This window comes from Dipodomys merriami, unplaced genomic scaffold, assembly GCF_024711535.1.
Source record: "Dipodomys merriami isolate MVZ:Mamm:240054 unplaced genomic scaffold, mDipMer1.0.p SCAF_29, whole genome shotgun sequence".
Classification (NCBI taxonomy): domain Eukaryota; kingdom Metazoa; phylum Chordata; class Mammalia; order Rodentia; family Heteromyidae; genus Dipodomys; species Dipodomys merriami.
Genome location: NW_027204381.1, coordinates 19,541,999 through 19,558,275, shown reverse-complemented (window position 1 = coordinate 19,558,275; position 16,277 = coordinate 19,541,999). Strand labels below are relative to the sequence as shown.

Sequence of the window (16,277 nt, the reverse complement as noted above, 5' to 3'; positions counted from 1 at the left end):
GCCAGTCCTGAAGCTTGAACTTAGGGCCTGGGCACTGCCCCTGAGCTTTTGGGCTCAAGGCTAGCACTTGAGCCACTGAGCCACAGCTTTACTCCTGGCTTTTTGGTGGTTATAGGCGATATCATGGACTTCCCTGCCTGGGCTGGCTTTGAACCACAGTCCTCAGATCTCAGCCTCCTGAGTAGCTAGGATTACAGGCATGAGCTACCCAGGCTCACCTAGCTAGGATGGTATTCTTTTTTTTTTTTTTTTGCCATGGGGCTTGAACTCTGGGCTTGGGCGCTGTTCTTGTGCTCTTCAGCTCAAAGCTAATGCTCTACCGCTTGAGCCACAGCACCACTTCTGGTTTTCTAGCGGTTTATTGGAGATAAGAGTCTCATGAACTTTCCTGCCTGGGCTGGCTTTGAGCCGTGATCCTCAGATCTCAGCCTCCTGAATAGCTAGGATTACAGGTGCCCAGCTGAGGATGGGATTCTTAAATGATGAAAAGAACTTCCCTGTTACAGGCAGCTTTGAAATAATAAATGGATTCCTCTAATAGTTATTTGAAATCCAAAAGCTAATCCAAGTGCAGTAGAAAGGCAAGATTTGATTTAGTTCTTATTTCAGAGGGTAAAAATATCTGGCTACTTAGTTCTTTCTAGGAAGACTTTTTATGCCCTCCCACCTGCTTTTTGAAATCCACTAACCACAATATTTACTCCATCCCCCCTCTTTTTTTTCTCCCTCTCTCCCTTATACACTCCCCCCCTCCACCTCTCTTTTTAGCAGCCACAGATAAGTCGGCCATATTAGAGAGATGGAAATAAAGCTTCCTTAATGTTGTATATTTATCTTTGAAGTCCATCTGTGCATTTTCTTTTTCTTTTGGTTTTTGTTTTCGTTTTAGCATCAACCACTCCTCTCTTGGGTCCTGGGTCTCTCAAATCACCCTCTCCCCTAGCCCACCCTCAGTCTCTGAAAATGCACAGGGACGCCTGGTTACCTCGCCCTGCCTTCAGTCTCACGGGGCTCAGTCTCTTTTTCACTTTGGGTAAGTTAGACCCACCTCTGCATGCTCCGAGGGTTCAAAGGTGCAGCAGCTGGAGAGGAGTGGGGGGGGGCCAACAGATGCTGCTGGGCTTCCCTCCGTGTCCTTGGGAAGGGAGGAGCCGCGCCGGGGACAGGACGCGGCTGGGGCTGCAGAATGCCGACACTTACCTTGGTCCCAGCAATGTGGGGTCAGGGAATGAGTGTGGCTAGGGGTGAAAAATTACCCAGGGCAGTGAGTTTTCTTTGGGTTTCCCTGTCGTGGACGGGCGTGGGGGTGGGGCGCAGGGCCGGCCAGCCACAGAGTCTCCCCAAGGTGTTCTATTTATTTATTTTTTAAGTTTTTGACTGTTGTCGATGCGAGACTAACTGGCATCTTCAAAACCAAACCAAACAACCACCACCAACTTCTACCAGGTTCTTGGGATCTGGTGGATGTAGAGCCTTCGGCTGAGTGGGAGTGGGAGAGCTGGGGATGGAAAAGTTGAGCGTGGGTCTGGCTTCTGGAAGCTCTTCCGGGCTGGGTAGTTGGAGTATGTGGGGGCAGGCGGGAAGCAGGCTGTGGGGTGGTCTGGGGTGGGGGGAGGACTCTTGGAGCTTGTGCTCCAGGAGAAAGCAACATCCCTGGCTTGGGCGAGGTGCTGAGGAGGAGGAGAGAGAAGGCATCCAGGAAAACAATCCAACCCATGGCTTGAGGGAGGTTGTGGTCCTCTAAAACCACACGTAGACTTTCCGGCCCCAAAGATGGCCCCAGATGTCAACTTCATATTTGATCATTTATAGACTTCCTAGGGCGGGTGGGGGGGGGAACTGGTCTAGAAAGTTGTTTTTAAGCCTGCTTTATAGTTTCATTCTTGCTCCTAAACTTAATCATTGCTGGACAAGTGGCAGAGGGTCAAATCCAAGGATTGTGGATGGGAATAAATGACAAGTCTGTCTGTCTATCTAAGTCTCTGGTGGGTATTGGGCAGAAGTACAAAACAGAGACCTGCAGAGCTTCTGGCAGCCTGTATAAAAACTGTTACCTTTGTTGTCTTATTTGGCATATTTAACAACAGAATAGCAATGCTGGAATCGGAGCTGGGTTTAAAGCCACATTTGTTTTTCTTCATGACTGTGGGCAAGTTACTAAACTTCTCTGAGCTTCTGGTAACTGGGGGTGTCACCTGCCTGGTGAGCTTGTGACCTGATGCCCAGCAAGGACCAACAGTAGCTGACCTTTCTGAAGGCTTTGTACCAGCTCAGGCAAGACATGTCATGTTTAGTCTTGACGGCAACCATTTGAGGTAGCTACGTGATTATTAGTGTGGAAGGAAGGAAACAGACATGGAGAAGTTAAGATCACACGACTAGCATAAAGTGAGCTGAGATTTGAACCTCCACTTGCCTGATTTCAGCACATGCTCTCAAACATTGGGCTCTACCGCCCCCAATGTTCAAGAAATGGAACTGCTATATTAATGGAAATGGACCCAAGACAGGTGAAGGGAAGAGGGGGAGGTGAATGGCCTACACGTGAGGAGCCAGAGCTGGAAACCAAGCCTTTAGGTGCAGCAAGGCTGAGGGCAGCCATATCTAAGTGAAGAGAGTGAGAGGCTCCAGGATCAGGCCCAGGAGTCCAGGCTTGGGAGGGGATGGAGTTTGGGATGAAGAGATCGAGGTGTAAGGGCTCTGAGGGTTGGAAGAAGGAAGCAAAAGCTTTAACAGACCTGAGTAAGGGAGGTGTGTGCAGGGATGGAGGCCTTGAACTTGAAGCTGTGATGTCACGTGCTCCTGGCACTCAGGGCTAAGGTTTTGTGGACAGGAGGCTTGGATGGTTGTCGTAGTACTGATCACCAGGATGGAAAGTTTTTTTTTTTTTTTTTTTTTGCCAGTCCTGGGGCTTGAACTCAGGGCCTGGGCTCTGTCCCTGGGCCTCTCTGTGCTCAAGGCTAGCACTCTATTACTTGAGCCACAGCACAACTTCTGGCTTTTTTTGTGTATGTAGTACTGAGGAATTGAACCCAGGGCTTCATGCGTGCAAGGCAAGCACTCTACCACTGAACCACCTTCCCAGCCTGGAAGGATGTCTTAAATGCTGGGTGACAGTGGGTGAAGAGAGGTAGGTGGAGGCAGATGGCTGTATTTGTGACAGAGAGACTAGATTTTAGTTCATCATGTTCAGAATGCTGTGTGCTCTAGAGTTTTTCTCAAGACCATTGACTTTGCAGTCAGTGGCCTGGTCACCAAAGTCTGGGTGGTGTTTGGAAAGTAGAATCCAGTATCCTTCATCTCCAGCTGGCTGCACATTGCTCCTGGGGCAGGGTTGCAGACAGTGAGGGAGAAATGTCTTCCTTTCTGGCAACAGAATTCCATTGAGCGCTTCGGTGTGTGCTATCTACTACTCCACATGCCAAGGATAGCAGATGAATAAGAAGCCATTCCCCAGAGCCCCTTGAGGTCCACAGGCAATGTACAACACTGGAAGAGCCATAACAATGGTGATCAGAGCAGCCATCTTTTGCCAAGGACTATGGACCAGGCACCATGCCAGGCTCTCTGTATGTAGGAAGTCATTTAATCCTCTCCACAGCCCTCCGACCTAAGTCCTGAAATTGTCCCTTGTGTGATAGATGAGGAAACCGATGTGCTGGAAACTTAGAGACCTTGCCAAGCCTCCTAGAACCCCTGCCTCGATCACTTTGCTCTTCTGTCTCCAAGTCATGTGGAAAAGCTAGACACAGGGCTGGGAGAGGACAGGGACCCCACGTTGTGATGCAAGAGGTAACGGTTTCACGGGAGAACCCCAGGGCAGTGTGACAGAGCCTCCCACGGGAAGCGAAAACACGTGCCAAGGCCTGGAGGAAGGAAGGAAAGGTGCTGACAGGAAAAATCACAACTCTGGGGTCACTGGAGTGCAGCATACACGGACAAACCGGAGTCCAGGCTGGAATGGGGGCTGCCCTGCGGCAGCAAAAGGGTTGAAAGCCACATCTAGGAGCTGGGCCTTATTCCTGACAGCAGAAGAGGGAGCCCCTGGAGGAGTGGGGGTGGGAAGCAGGAGGTCAGGTGGGCTGGGCAGGGGGAGGAGCTCCTGGGCAGGGGGAGGAGCTGAGTGGTGGGGCAGGCAGGTGAAGCTTTCCACAGGGAAGAGGGGCTGGATGTTTCACTCACCTGGGATGCAGGAGCAGTTCTGGGTGCTGCCTAGGTATAATTTAAATCAAGAGCAAAAGGAATGTACCTTGTAGATTGCCGGAAGAACCGAGGAGAATTAACTTCCAGTCTCTGCAAGACATGGTGTTTGTCAGAGGAGTGAATTTTCAGGATCTCTGCAAGATGGGCCAGTTGGAACCATGGGTGGCGGGGACGGTGTCTGTGGCCCGAGGGGGCAGATGTGCGTTGGAGAAGAGGGGCGGAGGATCCTATGTGACATAGGGAGCTAAGACCAGAAACCACATTCTTACTGCCTCTCTGTGATCACCGTTTCCTTTCTGTGAGTTGGAAGTCTCAGGCCCTGGTCTGGTCTCAGTTCTAGTCTAAGGAGGAACTTTAGGAAGATGGTGACTCCTCATAGGGGGCGGTCCTTACAACAGAATGATTGCCAGCTGTAGTGCTGCACAGAGAAGGGGAGGGCTGGCAGGTCTGGGGCTGGACCTGCCTGTGGGCAGCAGGAGACCTTGATTCCTGTGGTACCTCTGAATAACAACCATCCTCCTACTCAGCTCAGACCCCTCAATCCTGTCTGGAAGCCAGGCAGCACGAGTTCAAAGTCTAGCTTTTTCACTTACTAGCTGGGAGCTTGGGCTGTTTGTTTGATTCCTGCACTCTGTCTCCTCATCAGGAAAGGATTGTTGTTAAAGGAGGTGACATGGACCCCAAGTTACCTTCCCGAAGCAGCAGAACTCACCAAGACACCAGGATTATGCTCATAGTTCCCACCATGAGTGATGAGTTCCTGATTTTTAATTAATTAATTTAAAAAATTTTTTGGTTGGTTGTGGGGCTTGAACTCAGGGCCTGGGCACTGTCCCTGAGCTCTTTTGCCCAAAGCTAGTGCTCTACCATGTTGAGCCATAGCTCCACTTCTAGTTTTCTGGTGGTTAATTGTAGAAAAGCGTCTCACAGACTTTCCTGCCCAGGTTGGCTTTGAACTGCAATCCTCAGATCTCAGTCGCCTGAGTAGGTAGAATTACAGACATGAGCCACCAGGGCCTGGCTCCTGATTTTTTTTAATGAGATGCTAGACAGCTAGAAGGCCTGAGGCCTCGCCCCTGAGCCTCCCGAGCCTCTGTTTGGGGGTATAGGCTGAATCTTGGACTAACAGACAGGAACAGTTATTGTGGTGTCAGCTTGGCCTTATTCTTGGCATCTCTCTGATGGCCCCTCTTAGCAGATCTACAGCCCTGAAAGCCCCTCCCCCTTCCCCACCCCACCCCACCCCCCTGCTCTGGCTGGCTTCCTCTAGTTTGCTGATCCTTTTCCTCTCTGTGCAGATGGGACTTGATGTTTGACCTCTACCACCACTAGAGGGCACGCACGTCCCTCCTGGTCTTCTGCAGGACCCGCATTGCACCTGCCGCTGGTCAGAAAAGAAACCTCCCTATAGTTCTTCCCTCTTACCCAGCAGAGTGCTGGCTCCTTAAGATGAAGTGAATTGGGGATGGAGGGAGGAGGTGCGAGTCCACAACCAGAGTGCTGCCCAGGGTGGCGGAGGTGAGAAGGAAGCCCAAGGAAAGTAGATTGCACTGGTCCAGTCATCTTCACAGAGCAGTTTGTTCTGGAGAAGAGGGGCAGAGGGGCTGAGGGCCCGTGCAGGGGAAGGGGATAGAGAGGCATGGCATTCCTGGGTCAAAGGTAAACTCAGGACAAGCCTTTATTAGCTCCTTCCCTCAGATCTCAGCCTCTGCAGTGGGTGGTGCTGTACACCTCCTCCTTGCTGGTGCTGTGCCAGGTGCTTTCAGACTGGATCTGAAAGAGCAGGGAAGGGAACTAGGGCTTTGTTCCTCCTGGTGGGGGCCCCCGCAGCCTTCCTGATGGCTGCTCCTCTAATGAACACTTTCAACACATAACTGGAGTCCTTGGCCCTGCAGGTCTGCATCACCTGTCCCTCTAGCCAGGGCTCCATAGCGACTTCCAGAGTCAGAGCAGTGCAGATCATCTCTGGTCCTCCATTCGTGCTGCTTGCTCTGGCCCCTCGCCCGCCGGGATGGGCTGAGCAGAAGGATGCTCGGAGCAGGCTCTGGTTTCTCTGCTTGCAGGCCTGCAGAGCAGGCAGCCCTGGGCCCGGCTGGGGCCAGCAGTGGGGCCAGTTTGCAAACCAGGAGCCCCTCCTTGTGTCAGATCCAGGGGGTTTGTGAGGGATTGCTGGAGATGCAGTCTCCAAGGTGCCCTTAGGCCCAGAGCCTCCCCCACCTCTCCTCCGAAACCCTTCCTATTCCCGAGGAGAATTTAGGGGAACAGCAGTTACCACTTGCTGAACACTTACTGCTTATTTTAGTTATCATCACAGCCCAGAGATGGGTGTCATCGGCTGGGTTTTACGGAGGAGGCGGCTGAGGCTCAGAGAGGTGAAGGAGCTTGCCCACGTTCTCCCAGCTGACTGAGGCTGGGGCTGAGATGGAAACCAAGCGGAATGAAGCTTCCTTCTCTGTGCTGTTCCCCTGTCAGCAGCCCTTATTCCTCCCCAGCCGCCCCGCCCTCAGGCCCTCCAGGGACCGGGTATGCCCCCCCCCTCCCCGGGGAAGAGCACCTCCCACTCTGTGCTCTGGCCTCCTGTGGCCTGGTCCCTGCCTCTCTTTGACCTCAAGCCCCACCACACACCACCTTGCTCATTCTGCTGCTTCTTCCTCAGATGTCTGCCCTTTATGCTCCTGCTGCCTTGGAACCTGATTCCTTCCAAACTTCTAATGGCTTCCTCCCTTGACTTAGGCGCTGCCTGAATGCCGTCCTCTGGGATCATCTTCCCTGACCATAGCAACTCCTCACACGCCATACCACATGTGAATCCTCCTAACTAAATTCTTCCTTTTTCTTTGTTGTGGTCTGTCCTCCTCACCAAAATACAAGTCCCAGGCTGCAGTGACTCTATGTCCTTGTGAGCCTCATGGTAACCTCAGGGCTTAACGAAGGGCCTGGCACTGAGTGCCTGGTGGATTCTTTGTAAATATGTGGTGAGTGAATGAATGATGCTGATGGTTACTATGCTGGGCACAGGGTCTCATTTCTGCCAGGAACCCCCCCAGCCCTATTCATCTTAATTTTGTCATTGGGGATGAGAACCTTGGAGTCAAGCCTAGGAGAATAGGGTCAGGCAATGGGCTTGTCTGATGTGACATTTAAAGAGGTGTTTTCCTAGCCCTGAAAACAGTTCATCCTTCAACGGCATGTCCTCGATACCTCACTTCCCTCCCCTAGACTCTGCCCTGCTTTACTGTGAGGAAGACCTAGTAGTCTGCCTCAGCTCCTGCACCTAGGCCTTGGGCCATATCTAGTCCTCATCCAGGACTCCACAGAATCTGCGGGACCTACTTTCTGCCTCCTGCGTCTCCTCTGCCCCCTGTCAGCCTGCACCAGCTCTTTGCTGTGGTGTTTTCAGGCCTGATAACTCCAGGATGTTCTCTGTCCCTATAGCCCATCCATGGGTCCTTGGAATGGGGCCTTTTCCGGGTCACCTTGCCTCTCTTACTGCTTGCTGCCCTCTTTCCTGCCTGTCAGAGCAGGAAATGAAGACTTCTGACAGAGGGCGTTGGCCCACTGAGGATGATTGGAAGTGGTGCAGAATGGGGGAAACTGAGGCAAGCACCACGAAGCCCCTTGTTCAGCCGGCAAGCAGCCTTGACAAGACAGGGGTGAGGTAGACAGGCTTTGTGGCGATGGTCTTAGAAGAGGCTTTGGTGTCTCTCCCTCCCCCTCTGTTCCTCACTCTCCTTGACCGTAAGGACCACATCCGGTCCCCGATTTGCTCTGCCTCCCTGCTCCTGACTAAGTGCAGATACAGGGGACCCAGCCCTGCTCTGTGGCCACCCTCTGGTTACAGAGGGCCGAGCCCTCCTCCGCCCCATCAGCATCCTCCTCAGCGCATGGCTTTGTCTGCAGTGCCGTCGGGGCGGAGCATGGAAGTCACGGTCCCCACCACGCTCAACATCATGAACGGCTCGGATGCCCGCCTGTCCTGCACCTTCAACTCTTGCTACACCGTGAACCACAAACAGTTCTCCCTGAACTGGACTTACCAGGAGTGTAGCAACTGCTCGGAGGAGATGGTGAGTCCTGTGGGTAGGGAGGTGGGGAGACTACAGCCCTGCAGCATGAAACCCATTTTCTCTTCACCTGCTCTGGCCCTGGACACAGCCCCAGAGGACTCTGGGTAAGCTGTCTGCTCCTGAGAGCTCTGGCACCCCTGTGTATCTGGGTACACACGGGAGGCCAGGGTAGCTGTTTTAGGGGTAACTGTCTCTGGCTAGGTGAGCATGGTTGGGGGAGGGTGTGTCTCCCAGTCCTTGTAGCTTCTTTTTTGTTGTTGGTGGTGGTCGTGAGGCTTGAACTCAGTGCCTTGAGCTCCTTTTGCTCAAGGCTAGTGCTCTACCACTTTGAGCCACAGCACCACGTCTGGTTTTCTGGTGGTTCGTTGGAGATGAGTCTCACGTCCTTTCCTGCCCAGGCTGGCTTTGAACTGCCATCCTCAGATCTCAGCCTCCTTACAGGTGTGAGCCGCCAGCCACTGGCCCGTGGTGCTTCTTACTCACCCAACCATCCTTCTTGTCCTCTGCGGTCCCCCAGTTTCTCCAGTTTCGAATGAAGATCATTAACTTGAAGCTGGATCGGTTCCAAGGCCGTCTAGAGTTCTCAGGGAACCCCAGCAAGTACGATGTGTCAGTGACGCTGAAAAATGTGAGGTTGGAAGACGAGGGCATCTACAACTGCTACATCATGAACCCGCCCGACCGCCATCGAGGCCACGGCAAGATCAACCTGCAGGTCCTTCTGGAAGGTGAGGGCCTGGGGGCCAGGCTGCTGGGTCCCTGGACTTCTTCCACCCAGTTAGCTCTTCAGGCACTTCGGGAAGGCTGGGGATGGAGCGACAGCTTGTGTGAGCAAGTGAACCTGGGGCTTTTCTCAGTCCCTGACGGAACACACCTGAGAGTCCTTAGGATGGTATTGATCTTGATCCCCATTTTAATGATAGTCATGCAGCTAAGTGCTGGTGTAACCCTAGCTACTCAGGAGCTGAGGCCCGAGGATTGCAGTTCAAAGCCAGCCCGGGTAGAAAAATCCCCATGAGACTCTTATCTCCACTCAGAAACTGGAAGTGATGCTGTGGCTCAAGTGGTAGAGCCCTAGCCTTGAGCACAAAGAGGCTCAGGGACAGCACCAGGCCCTGGGTTCAAGCCCCACAACTGACAAAAACAAAGCAAAAACAAAATAATAGTAATGCAGCTTCTACTGTCTGGTCACTTACCCTATCTCAGGCATAGGGCTAAGACCTCTATATGCCTTAACTTATTTTATCTTCATCAAACTTCATCAGGAAGCTGGGTGCTGGTGGCTCATGCCTCTAATCCTAGTTACTCAGGAGGCTGAGATCTGAGGGTTGTAGTTCAAAGCCAGCCCAGGTGGGAGTCTGTAGGACTCTTATCTCCAATGGACCACCAGAAAACCAGAAGTGGCACTGTGGCTCAAGTGGTAGAGCGCTCGCCTTGAGCTGAAGAGCTGAGGGACAGTGCCCAGGCCCAGAGTTCAAACCCCATGACTGGCCAAAAAACAAAACAAAAAACCCCACTTCATCAGGGAGAAACTATTATTAACCCCATTTTACAGATGAGAAAACCAAGGCGAGAGAGTTGCATAGTTCTGAAATTGCATCATCAGGACTCACACTTGGGTCTGTTTGGGCTCAGGGTCCGTGCTGTTAAACGCTCCATCCTACTGTCTCCTCTGGAGGCGCTGGGGAGGTAGATGCCCTAGAGGTCACTTGTGTGTGTGTGTGTGTGTGTGTGTGTGTGTGTGTATTTCTTTGTTTGCTCTTATTTTGGTGCCAATACTGGGCCTTGAACTCTCGGCCTTGTGTTCTTCAGCTTTCTTTCTTTTTTTTTTTTTTTTTTGCTCAAGGCTGGTGCTCATTTGAGCCACATATTCATTTCCTGCTTTTTGATGATTAATTAAAGCTAGGAGTCTTACAGACTTTCCTGCCTGTGTGGCCTGTGAACCAGGATCCTCAGATCTCAGCCTCCTGAGTAGCTAGGGTGACAGGCGTGGGCCCCTGATGCGGGGCCTGGGTTTTGGTTTTGACTAAAATCCTGTACCTGGAGAAGAATCAAGTTGGGACCACTCTACTTTGGGGAGACCGGGGAGAGGCTCTTGCTCAGCCCGTCTGCTTCTCTTCTATCTCCAGCGCCCCCACAGCGGGACTCCACTGTGGCAGTGATCGTGGGGGCCTCTGTGGGGGGCTTCCTGGCTGTGGTCATCCTGGTGCTGATGGTGGTCAAGTGTGTGAGAAGGAAAAAAGAGCAGAAGCTGAGCACGGACGACCTGAAGACGGAGGAGGAGGGCAAGACGGATGGCGAGGGCAACGCAGACGATGGTGCCAAGTAACGGGAGGCTACCCTGCGACCCCCCGTCCCTGCCCCCTCCCACTCTGCCCTGTACAGCGTGACCCTGCCTGCCCTCTCTTGGTGTGCTTATCTCAACCAGGAGCTCAGGACCAACCTGGGGCCTCCTGAACCCCTCACTTTATGTCTCCCACCCTGCCCCAAGAGTGACCCACCTCGTCCATCTGACAACTCCCATGGCATTTGGGCTGTGTGGGGCCCTGGGGAGAGGGGAGAAGGGGCTCCAACTTGCCAGTCCCAGAGAGGAGGCAGGAGGCCTGTGGGGGGTCCCACAAAGACCATGGGGGAGGGTGAGCAGTGGTCAGCCAGCCAGACTGTCCAGGGCTTGGTCTGGGGGTGGCTTTAGAGAGCACCTGGGCCGGGGCTGGGGGTGTTCCGTGCCGAGGGCGGTCTGGAGCTGCATCAGAAAGGCCCTGCGCTGGCCTCGCTGCTCTCTGGCTCCTCTTGGCCCGAGCAGCCGCCCAGCTGGGGCTGAGGCTGGGTTCCTTTTCTGTGTGGGGCGTGATCAAGGATGACTGCCTTTCCAGAGTGCTGGAGGGAAGTGAGGGCTGAAACAAAGCTAGCCCTGAGCCTCCGCCACGGAGCTCTGTTTTGGCATCATTTCCATGGCTGGCCATTCCCCTAGGAGGTTCCGGAGGTTCGTGGTTTGCTGTGGGGATGTTGGGGACAGTACTGGACAAACAGCTCGCGGAAGGGTGTCAAGGTGGCTGAGGGACGAGGGCTGGGAGTTTGGCCTCAGTCTACCTTCTTCCACTGGTGGCCCCTCGGCCTGGGCTGAGGATAGCCGAGGTTTAGAGTGGGGTGGTGGGGTACCCGGGGCGGCTTCCTTGGGGACTTCTGGGGACCTCCGCTGCTACCCTCAGCCCAGCTTCCACGAAGGAGGGAAGGAAGGCTAAGGGACGTGTGAAGAAGCCATGGCACCTTGTATCCCTACCCCCCCCCCCCCCCCACGTCGAGGGACAGAAAGCAGCACTTGAGGGAGCCAACTTTCACTGCCATTTTACTTACATTCAAAGGGAATTGTTGAAGCCTGGAGAGAAAGGGCAAGACAGGGACAGAAACTGCCAACTCAGAGAACATGACCTCAGAAGACCCTCAGAGGTCAATAGCCAAGTCTCACGTGCCATAGATGGGGAAGCTGAGGCTCCAGGTGGCAAAAGCAGAGGGTTCTGTCCCCTTCCTAGGTCTCAAGTATGAATCAACAGAGCCATAGCTTTCCTCTTAGAAGGGCTTCCCGGGCCTGGTGGGTGAAGGAGGTAGATTGAAGGGTGCCCCTGCAGGCTCAGGGAGTCAGGTGTCTGGGCCGGGTTTGGGGAGAAGAGGGTGGAGACAGGACAGTGAGGCTCAGGGATCGATCCCAGCTCCTGCCCATGCCATGGTCAATCTGGGGAGAGAATACTAGCCTAGGGGGAAAGAGGGCTCAGCTGCACTCACTTCAGCAACCATTCACTGAGTATCTGCTTGGTGCCGGGCACTGCTGCCAGGTTCCGGGGATACACACAAAGCCATAACAGGGTTGGGGGGCTGCCGGCCAGCACTGTAGGACCAAGATCAAGTTTTTGGTGCATCTCCTCCCTACCCCCCAACCCCCACAGCCATAACTTCGAGAAGGAGAGCTGGGGAAGAAGGAAGGGACTCTAGAGTCTGGACCTTGGGAAGGGAGGAAAAGAAGCGTGGCACAGAGGTGCCACTGGCTCAGGGGTGTGGAGGCCAGGCAAGGTGGGCACAGAGTGGAAGGTGGGAAACCAGCTAGAGAACTCCTGGGTAAGGTGAGTCGAGCCCTTTTGGGAATTCTAAGTTCATCAGCTCAAGATCTAACTGCCAATCCACACACTGCCAATGGGTATGAGTTAGCTCCAGGGTGCCTGGAGCTACCAGCTGGGAGTGGACACCACCAGCGTGCTGGGACCAAGTTGCAGTGTACATACCTACAGTCCATGCATTTCATTTTGTGGCCACCTCCTGTGCTCTCCTCCCTGAGGCTGAGTGAGGCTCTGGGCTGGGCACCTTGTGGGGTTTGTTTTTGTTCTTGTTGTTGTTCCCTCCTCCAGAACTGGAAGCATTTAGGTGGATTCTTTGCAAGATTCCCTAGGGTCATTCTCAGAGGTCCTAAATCTCCTTCAGGAAGCTGAAGACTCCCTGAGTCTTTTCCTTCCCTGTCCCATGCAGATCCCAGGGAGAGCCATGCGTGTCCCATTTCCGTCCAGCAGCCCAAGCGGGTGGGGGTGGGGTCAGGAGCCATCTCCGCCCCCCGGTGCTTGAATTGCACATGCACTTTTCTTCTCAAGCCTCTTAGACTCTCCTCAGGGCCAGGGAGATGGGGAGCAAAAGGAGGCTTCCTGTGAGTTGAGGTGGGAAAGCGGCCAGATGTTTCCACAGCAGCTACTGGTCTACCCTGCTTCCTGCTTTATCCTCTTGCTGCAGGCTGGGGTTCGAGCCCCACTTCTGGCTGCATGCTCCCACCACTGCTGGTTTCAGTCTGCTGGGTTCTCAGCTGCTCTTGCCTCTCCTGCTCTCTTAGACCCCCCCACCCCTCTGTCCTTCCCTCTTAATTAAGGGCCACTGCCAAGAGCAACAGGCTGGCTAACCTGTGGGGTTTAGCTCATAAGAACCAAGCACATTTGTTTTCAGGATTGAAATGCCTTGAGGTGCCTTGGAGCTGGCTTTGGAAATGGCTCACTCTGCCCCTCCAGCAATGGACTCATCACTTATTCCCAGTGTATAAAAAAAAGGAGAAAGCTCTTTTGGGTCCATCTTTCTTTCTGCGAGTCTCCTTAGGGCAGTTGGGCTGGAAAATATGGACAAGGTCAGGTGAAGCGGGTAGACAATTGGATACAGTGGCCAGGTGTTTTTTAAAAAAAAGTTCTAGGCTAATCAGAATGGCTTGGCGGAGTTAGAATGGATAATAAATGAGGAAATCTTTCTTCCTACTGATGTCTTAAGGTTAGACAGCCTGTGTCCCTTGCTGTGCCTCTTGCTAGTGTCTTCGTTTAATGAAGCTTGCTAATGCACTTGTACATAGCTTTTCTGTATAGGGATAGATATATTATATATACAAATATAAAACATCTCACTACACCCACCCCAACATTACATTGCTGGGGGGAGGGTGTAATCACTTCTTAGTGTTTTGAGTTGATTCACCAAAGGCAAATTCTGGAATGTGCTTTCTGCTCTCCATGTGTTTGGAGGGGAAAGCCCAGATACTTAACAAGGACGGATGCTCGGATGCTGGCCAGCTCTTACCCGTGCGGCGGCGGCGGTCAGAAGGGGGAAAGAGAAGCTGAAGTGGTTCCCCTGGGACTCAGCTGCTGGGCTGGGTCTACTTCTGGGAGAAGACTGGGTTTCTTTAGCAGTTTGTCCAATTGCTTGGAGCTGTTGGCTACAATAAACACACGGTCTCCCCTGAACACCTCTGGAGTGTGGCTTTTTTTTTTTTTTTTAGGAGTGTAGAGCAGAGTAGGAGGCAGAGACTTTGCCAGGAGCTGATGGGAAGCCCGGAGGCAGGGGATCCCATCTACTCTGCCACAGATTTGAGGACCTCAAAGTTCGTGACTGGTGAGGTGGACTACTTCATTCTGATGAAATAAGCAAACCACATTGGCAGGGCTGGAGACCAAACCCAGGTCTTTGAGAACGGGAGGCAAATGCTCTCCCACTGAGCCGCTTCCCCAGCCCCAGGCTCTCCCTGGGAAGCATGCTGGGGGGAGCGCAGGGGGCTGGTGGCTGAACACTGCCTTCCGGGAGAGCTCACAGCGTGTGCATGCGTGCGTGCGTGCGTGCGGGTGGTTCTTATTCTTTCAGTAGCCAGATAGGCCACCTTTCCTGCTCCCCGCGTCTCATCAGCTGACTAGAGACAGCTCTTGCGCCGCCTATGGACTCCAAAAAAAAAATAGATAACAGCTGGTCAGCGTCTGCCCTCCTGCGGCTTCGCGGGGAGGGCAGCTGGTGGGAAGTCAGGTTGTGCCTCTCCCAACTCCATACGTCCGGCTGTACTCTAGTTACAGTGCCGAGTCAGCCGTCATTAGTACAAGACCAAAGCCGACCATTGAGAGGGGCTTGCACCCCAAATCCTCCCTGATCTCTTTCTTTCTTGCTCCTTGCTCTTACAGATTCTGCATCTCTTTACACACACACACACACACACACACACACACACACACACACACACACACACACACACACAACCTTCCTTACCTAGGAAGCATGACAGATGCACATTGCTTCAAGTTGCTGAGTGGCAAAGAATCCCTCTGTTACTAGTTTCTACAGTCCGTTCCTGGGTGACCCACAGACCCACACTAGGGGCTGGCAGTGAGGAATATGCCTGGTGTGCAGACTTCCTGTGTGTCTCAGTTGAGGTGAAGGTAATCACTGCTACTTCCCTGTCCTGGGACCACCACTGTGGGACAGAAACCTGGGCTAAAAGAAATAGGAGACCTCAGAGACAGGAGGGCCCTGTGGAGCCTGGTCGAGCCTCTTCACTGAAGACCAGAACTTGCCAAAGGGCATAGGCTGAGTTAAGTTCAAAGCCAGCATCTTGCAGTGGGCTCCGGCTTGGCAGTTCTTCCCATATCTCCATCTAGCACTGGGCCTGGCACTCAGCACAGCCCAATACAACAGCTCAGCGCCCTGCCCTGGCTCTGGCCAGTGGTTTGGGTTGATCTAGAAGATGTTCACCCTTTCCTGAGGGCTCGGTTTTCAAAGCAGAGGTTCAGAAGGGTAAAAGGATTCGTCCAAAGTTACTGGGCTGAACAGGGAATGGAACCCAAGTCTTCCAGGTAAAGGCAGGAAGACTCCTGTCTTCTAGCCAGACTTCTGAGTCCTGTTCCTACACCCCCTCAGAACTAGGCACATGGGGATGGGGTGGTGGGTGGTAGCGATGACCCCTCTTAGGGGTCAGGGTGGCTTCCAGAGAAAACATTTCAGGTGAGAGGAGTCTGGGGCAGGCTGTGTTGGCATGCAGCATGGGTAGCCAAGTTGGGATGGGAAGGTGAATCCTGCCAGGTGTCCTGGCCTTGACCATGGGTCCCTGCTGGTGTGTGTGTGTGTGTGTGTGTGTGTGTGTGTGTGTGTGTGTGTGTGTCTTTCTGTCTGTCTGTCTGTCTGTCTGTCTGTCTGTCTGTCTGTTAGGACTCATCAGAGAGCCCCGATGGCTTGTCTTCCCCATTCTATATATTCTCACCCCCAAAGCCTACCAAGTGTCAATTATTCCAACCTTCCTGCTGATGTCCAACTCTCAGGAGAGGCTCTGACTGCCCAGTGGTAAAAGTTCCAGGGACACCCAGCCAAGACCCATTTCCTGCTTCCTGACATGGCACACGGACTCAGAAAGGAGGACAGGAGGGTCAGGCCAGGACCCTGTGGCCCTGGCCAGGGAGGGCAGAGGTGAGGAGCAGATGTCCGGCGAGAAGGAGAGCAAGGTGGCGGTGGGGGAGGGCACGGAAGTGACTCAGCTGCCAACAATGACCTTGAGAGTCCAGGAGTGCTGGAGAGGCGGGGGGGGGGGGGGGGAGTGGACACTGGATGCTCAGTGTGGCTACTTGCGATTCCAGAGGGGGCCTTTCCTTTCTAGCCCTGGCAACGTCTTCCTGACCCGCACCACAGCTGCCTCGACTTTGCAGCTGGTCAGATTCCTTGGAACAGGTGGCAAAGGCACAG

At 53.5% G+C, this 16,277-nt stretch overlaps 1 protein-coding gene across 1 annotated transcript; it reads left to right on the top strand.

Moving 5' to 3' along the window:
* The first annotated feature begins 761 nt into the window (after positions 1-761).
* Scn2b (sodium voltage-gated channel beta subunit 2) lies at positions 762-14,020 on the top strand. Its single transcript, XM_070038575.1, has 4 exons — positions 762-1,033; positions 8,104-8,270; positions 8,788-8,998; positions 10,400-14,020. Exons 1-4 carry the CDS (start codon positions 964-966, stop codon positions 10,597-10,599), a joined length of 648 nt encoding a protein of 215 aa, XP_069894676.1. The 5' UTR covers positions 762-963; the 3' UTR covers positions 10,600-14,020.
* The last annotated feature ends 2,257 nt before the right edge of the window (positions 14,021-16,277 follow it).

What these genes read in the sequence shown, in the direction of transcription:
- Scn2b (XM_070038575.1), top strand. Translation starts at nt 964, where the DNA reads ATGCACAGGGACGCCTGGTTACCTCGCCCTGCCTTCAGTCTCACGGGG. An exon ending in CAGTCTCTTTTTCACTTTGG is followed by an intron (nt 1,034 to 8,103) that starts GTAAGTTAGACC and finishes CTTTGTCTGCAG; the next exon opens with TGCCGTCGGGGCGGAGCATG. An exon ending in GCAACTGCTCGGAGGAGATG is followed by an intron (nt 8,271 to 8,787) that starts GTGAGTCCTGTG and finishes GCGGTCCCCCAG; the next exon opens with TTTCTCCAGTTTCGAATGAA.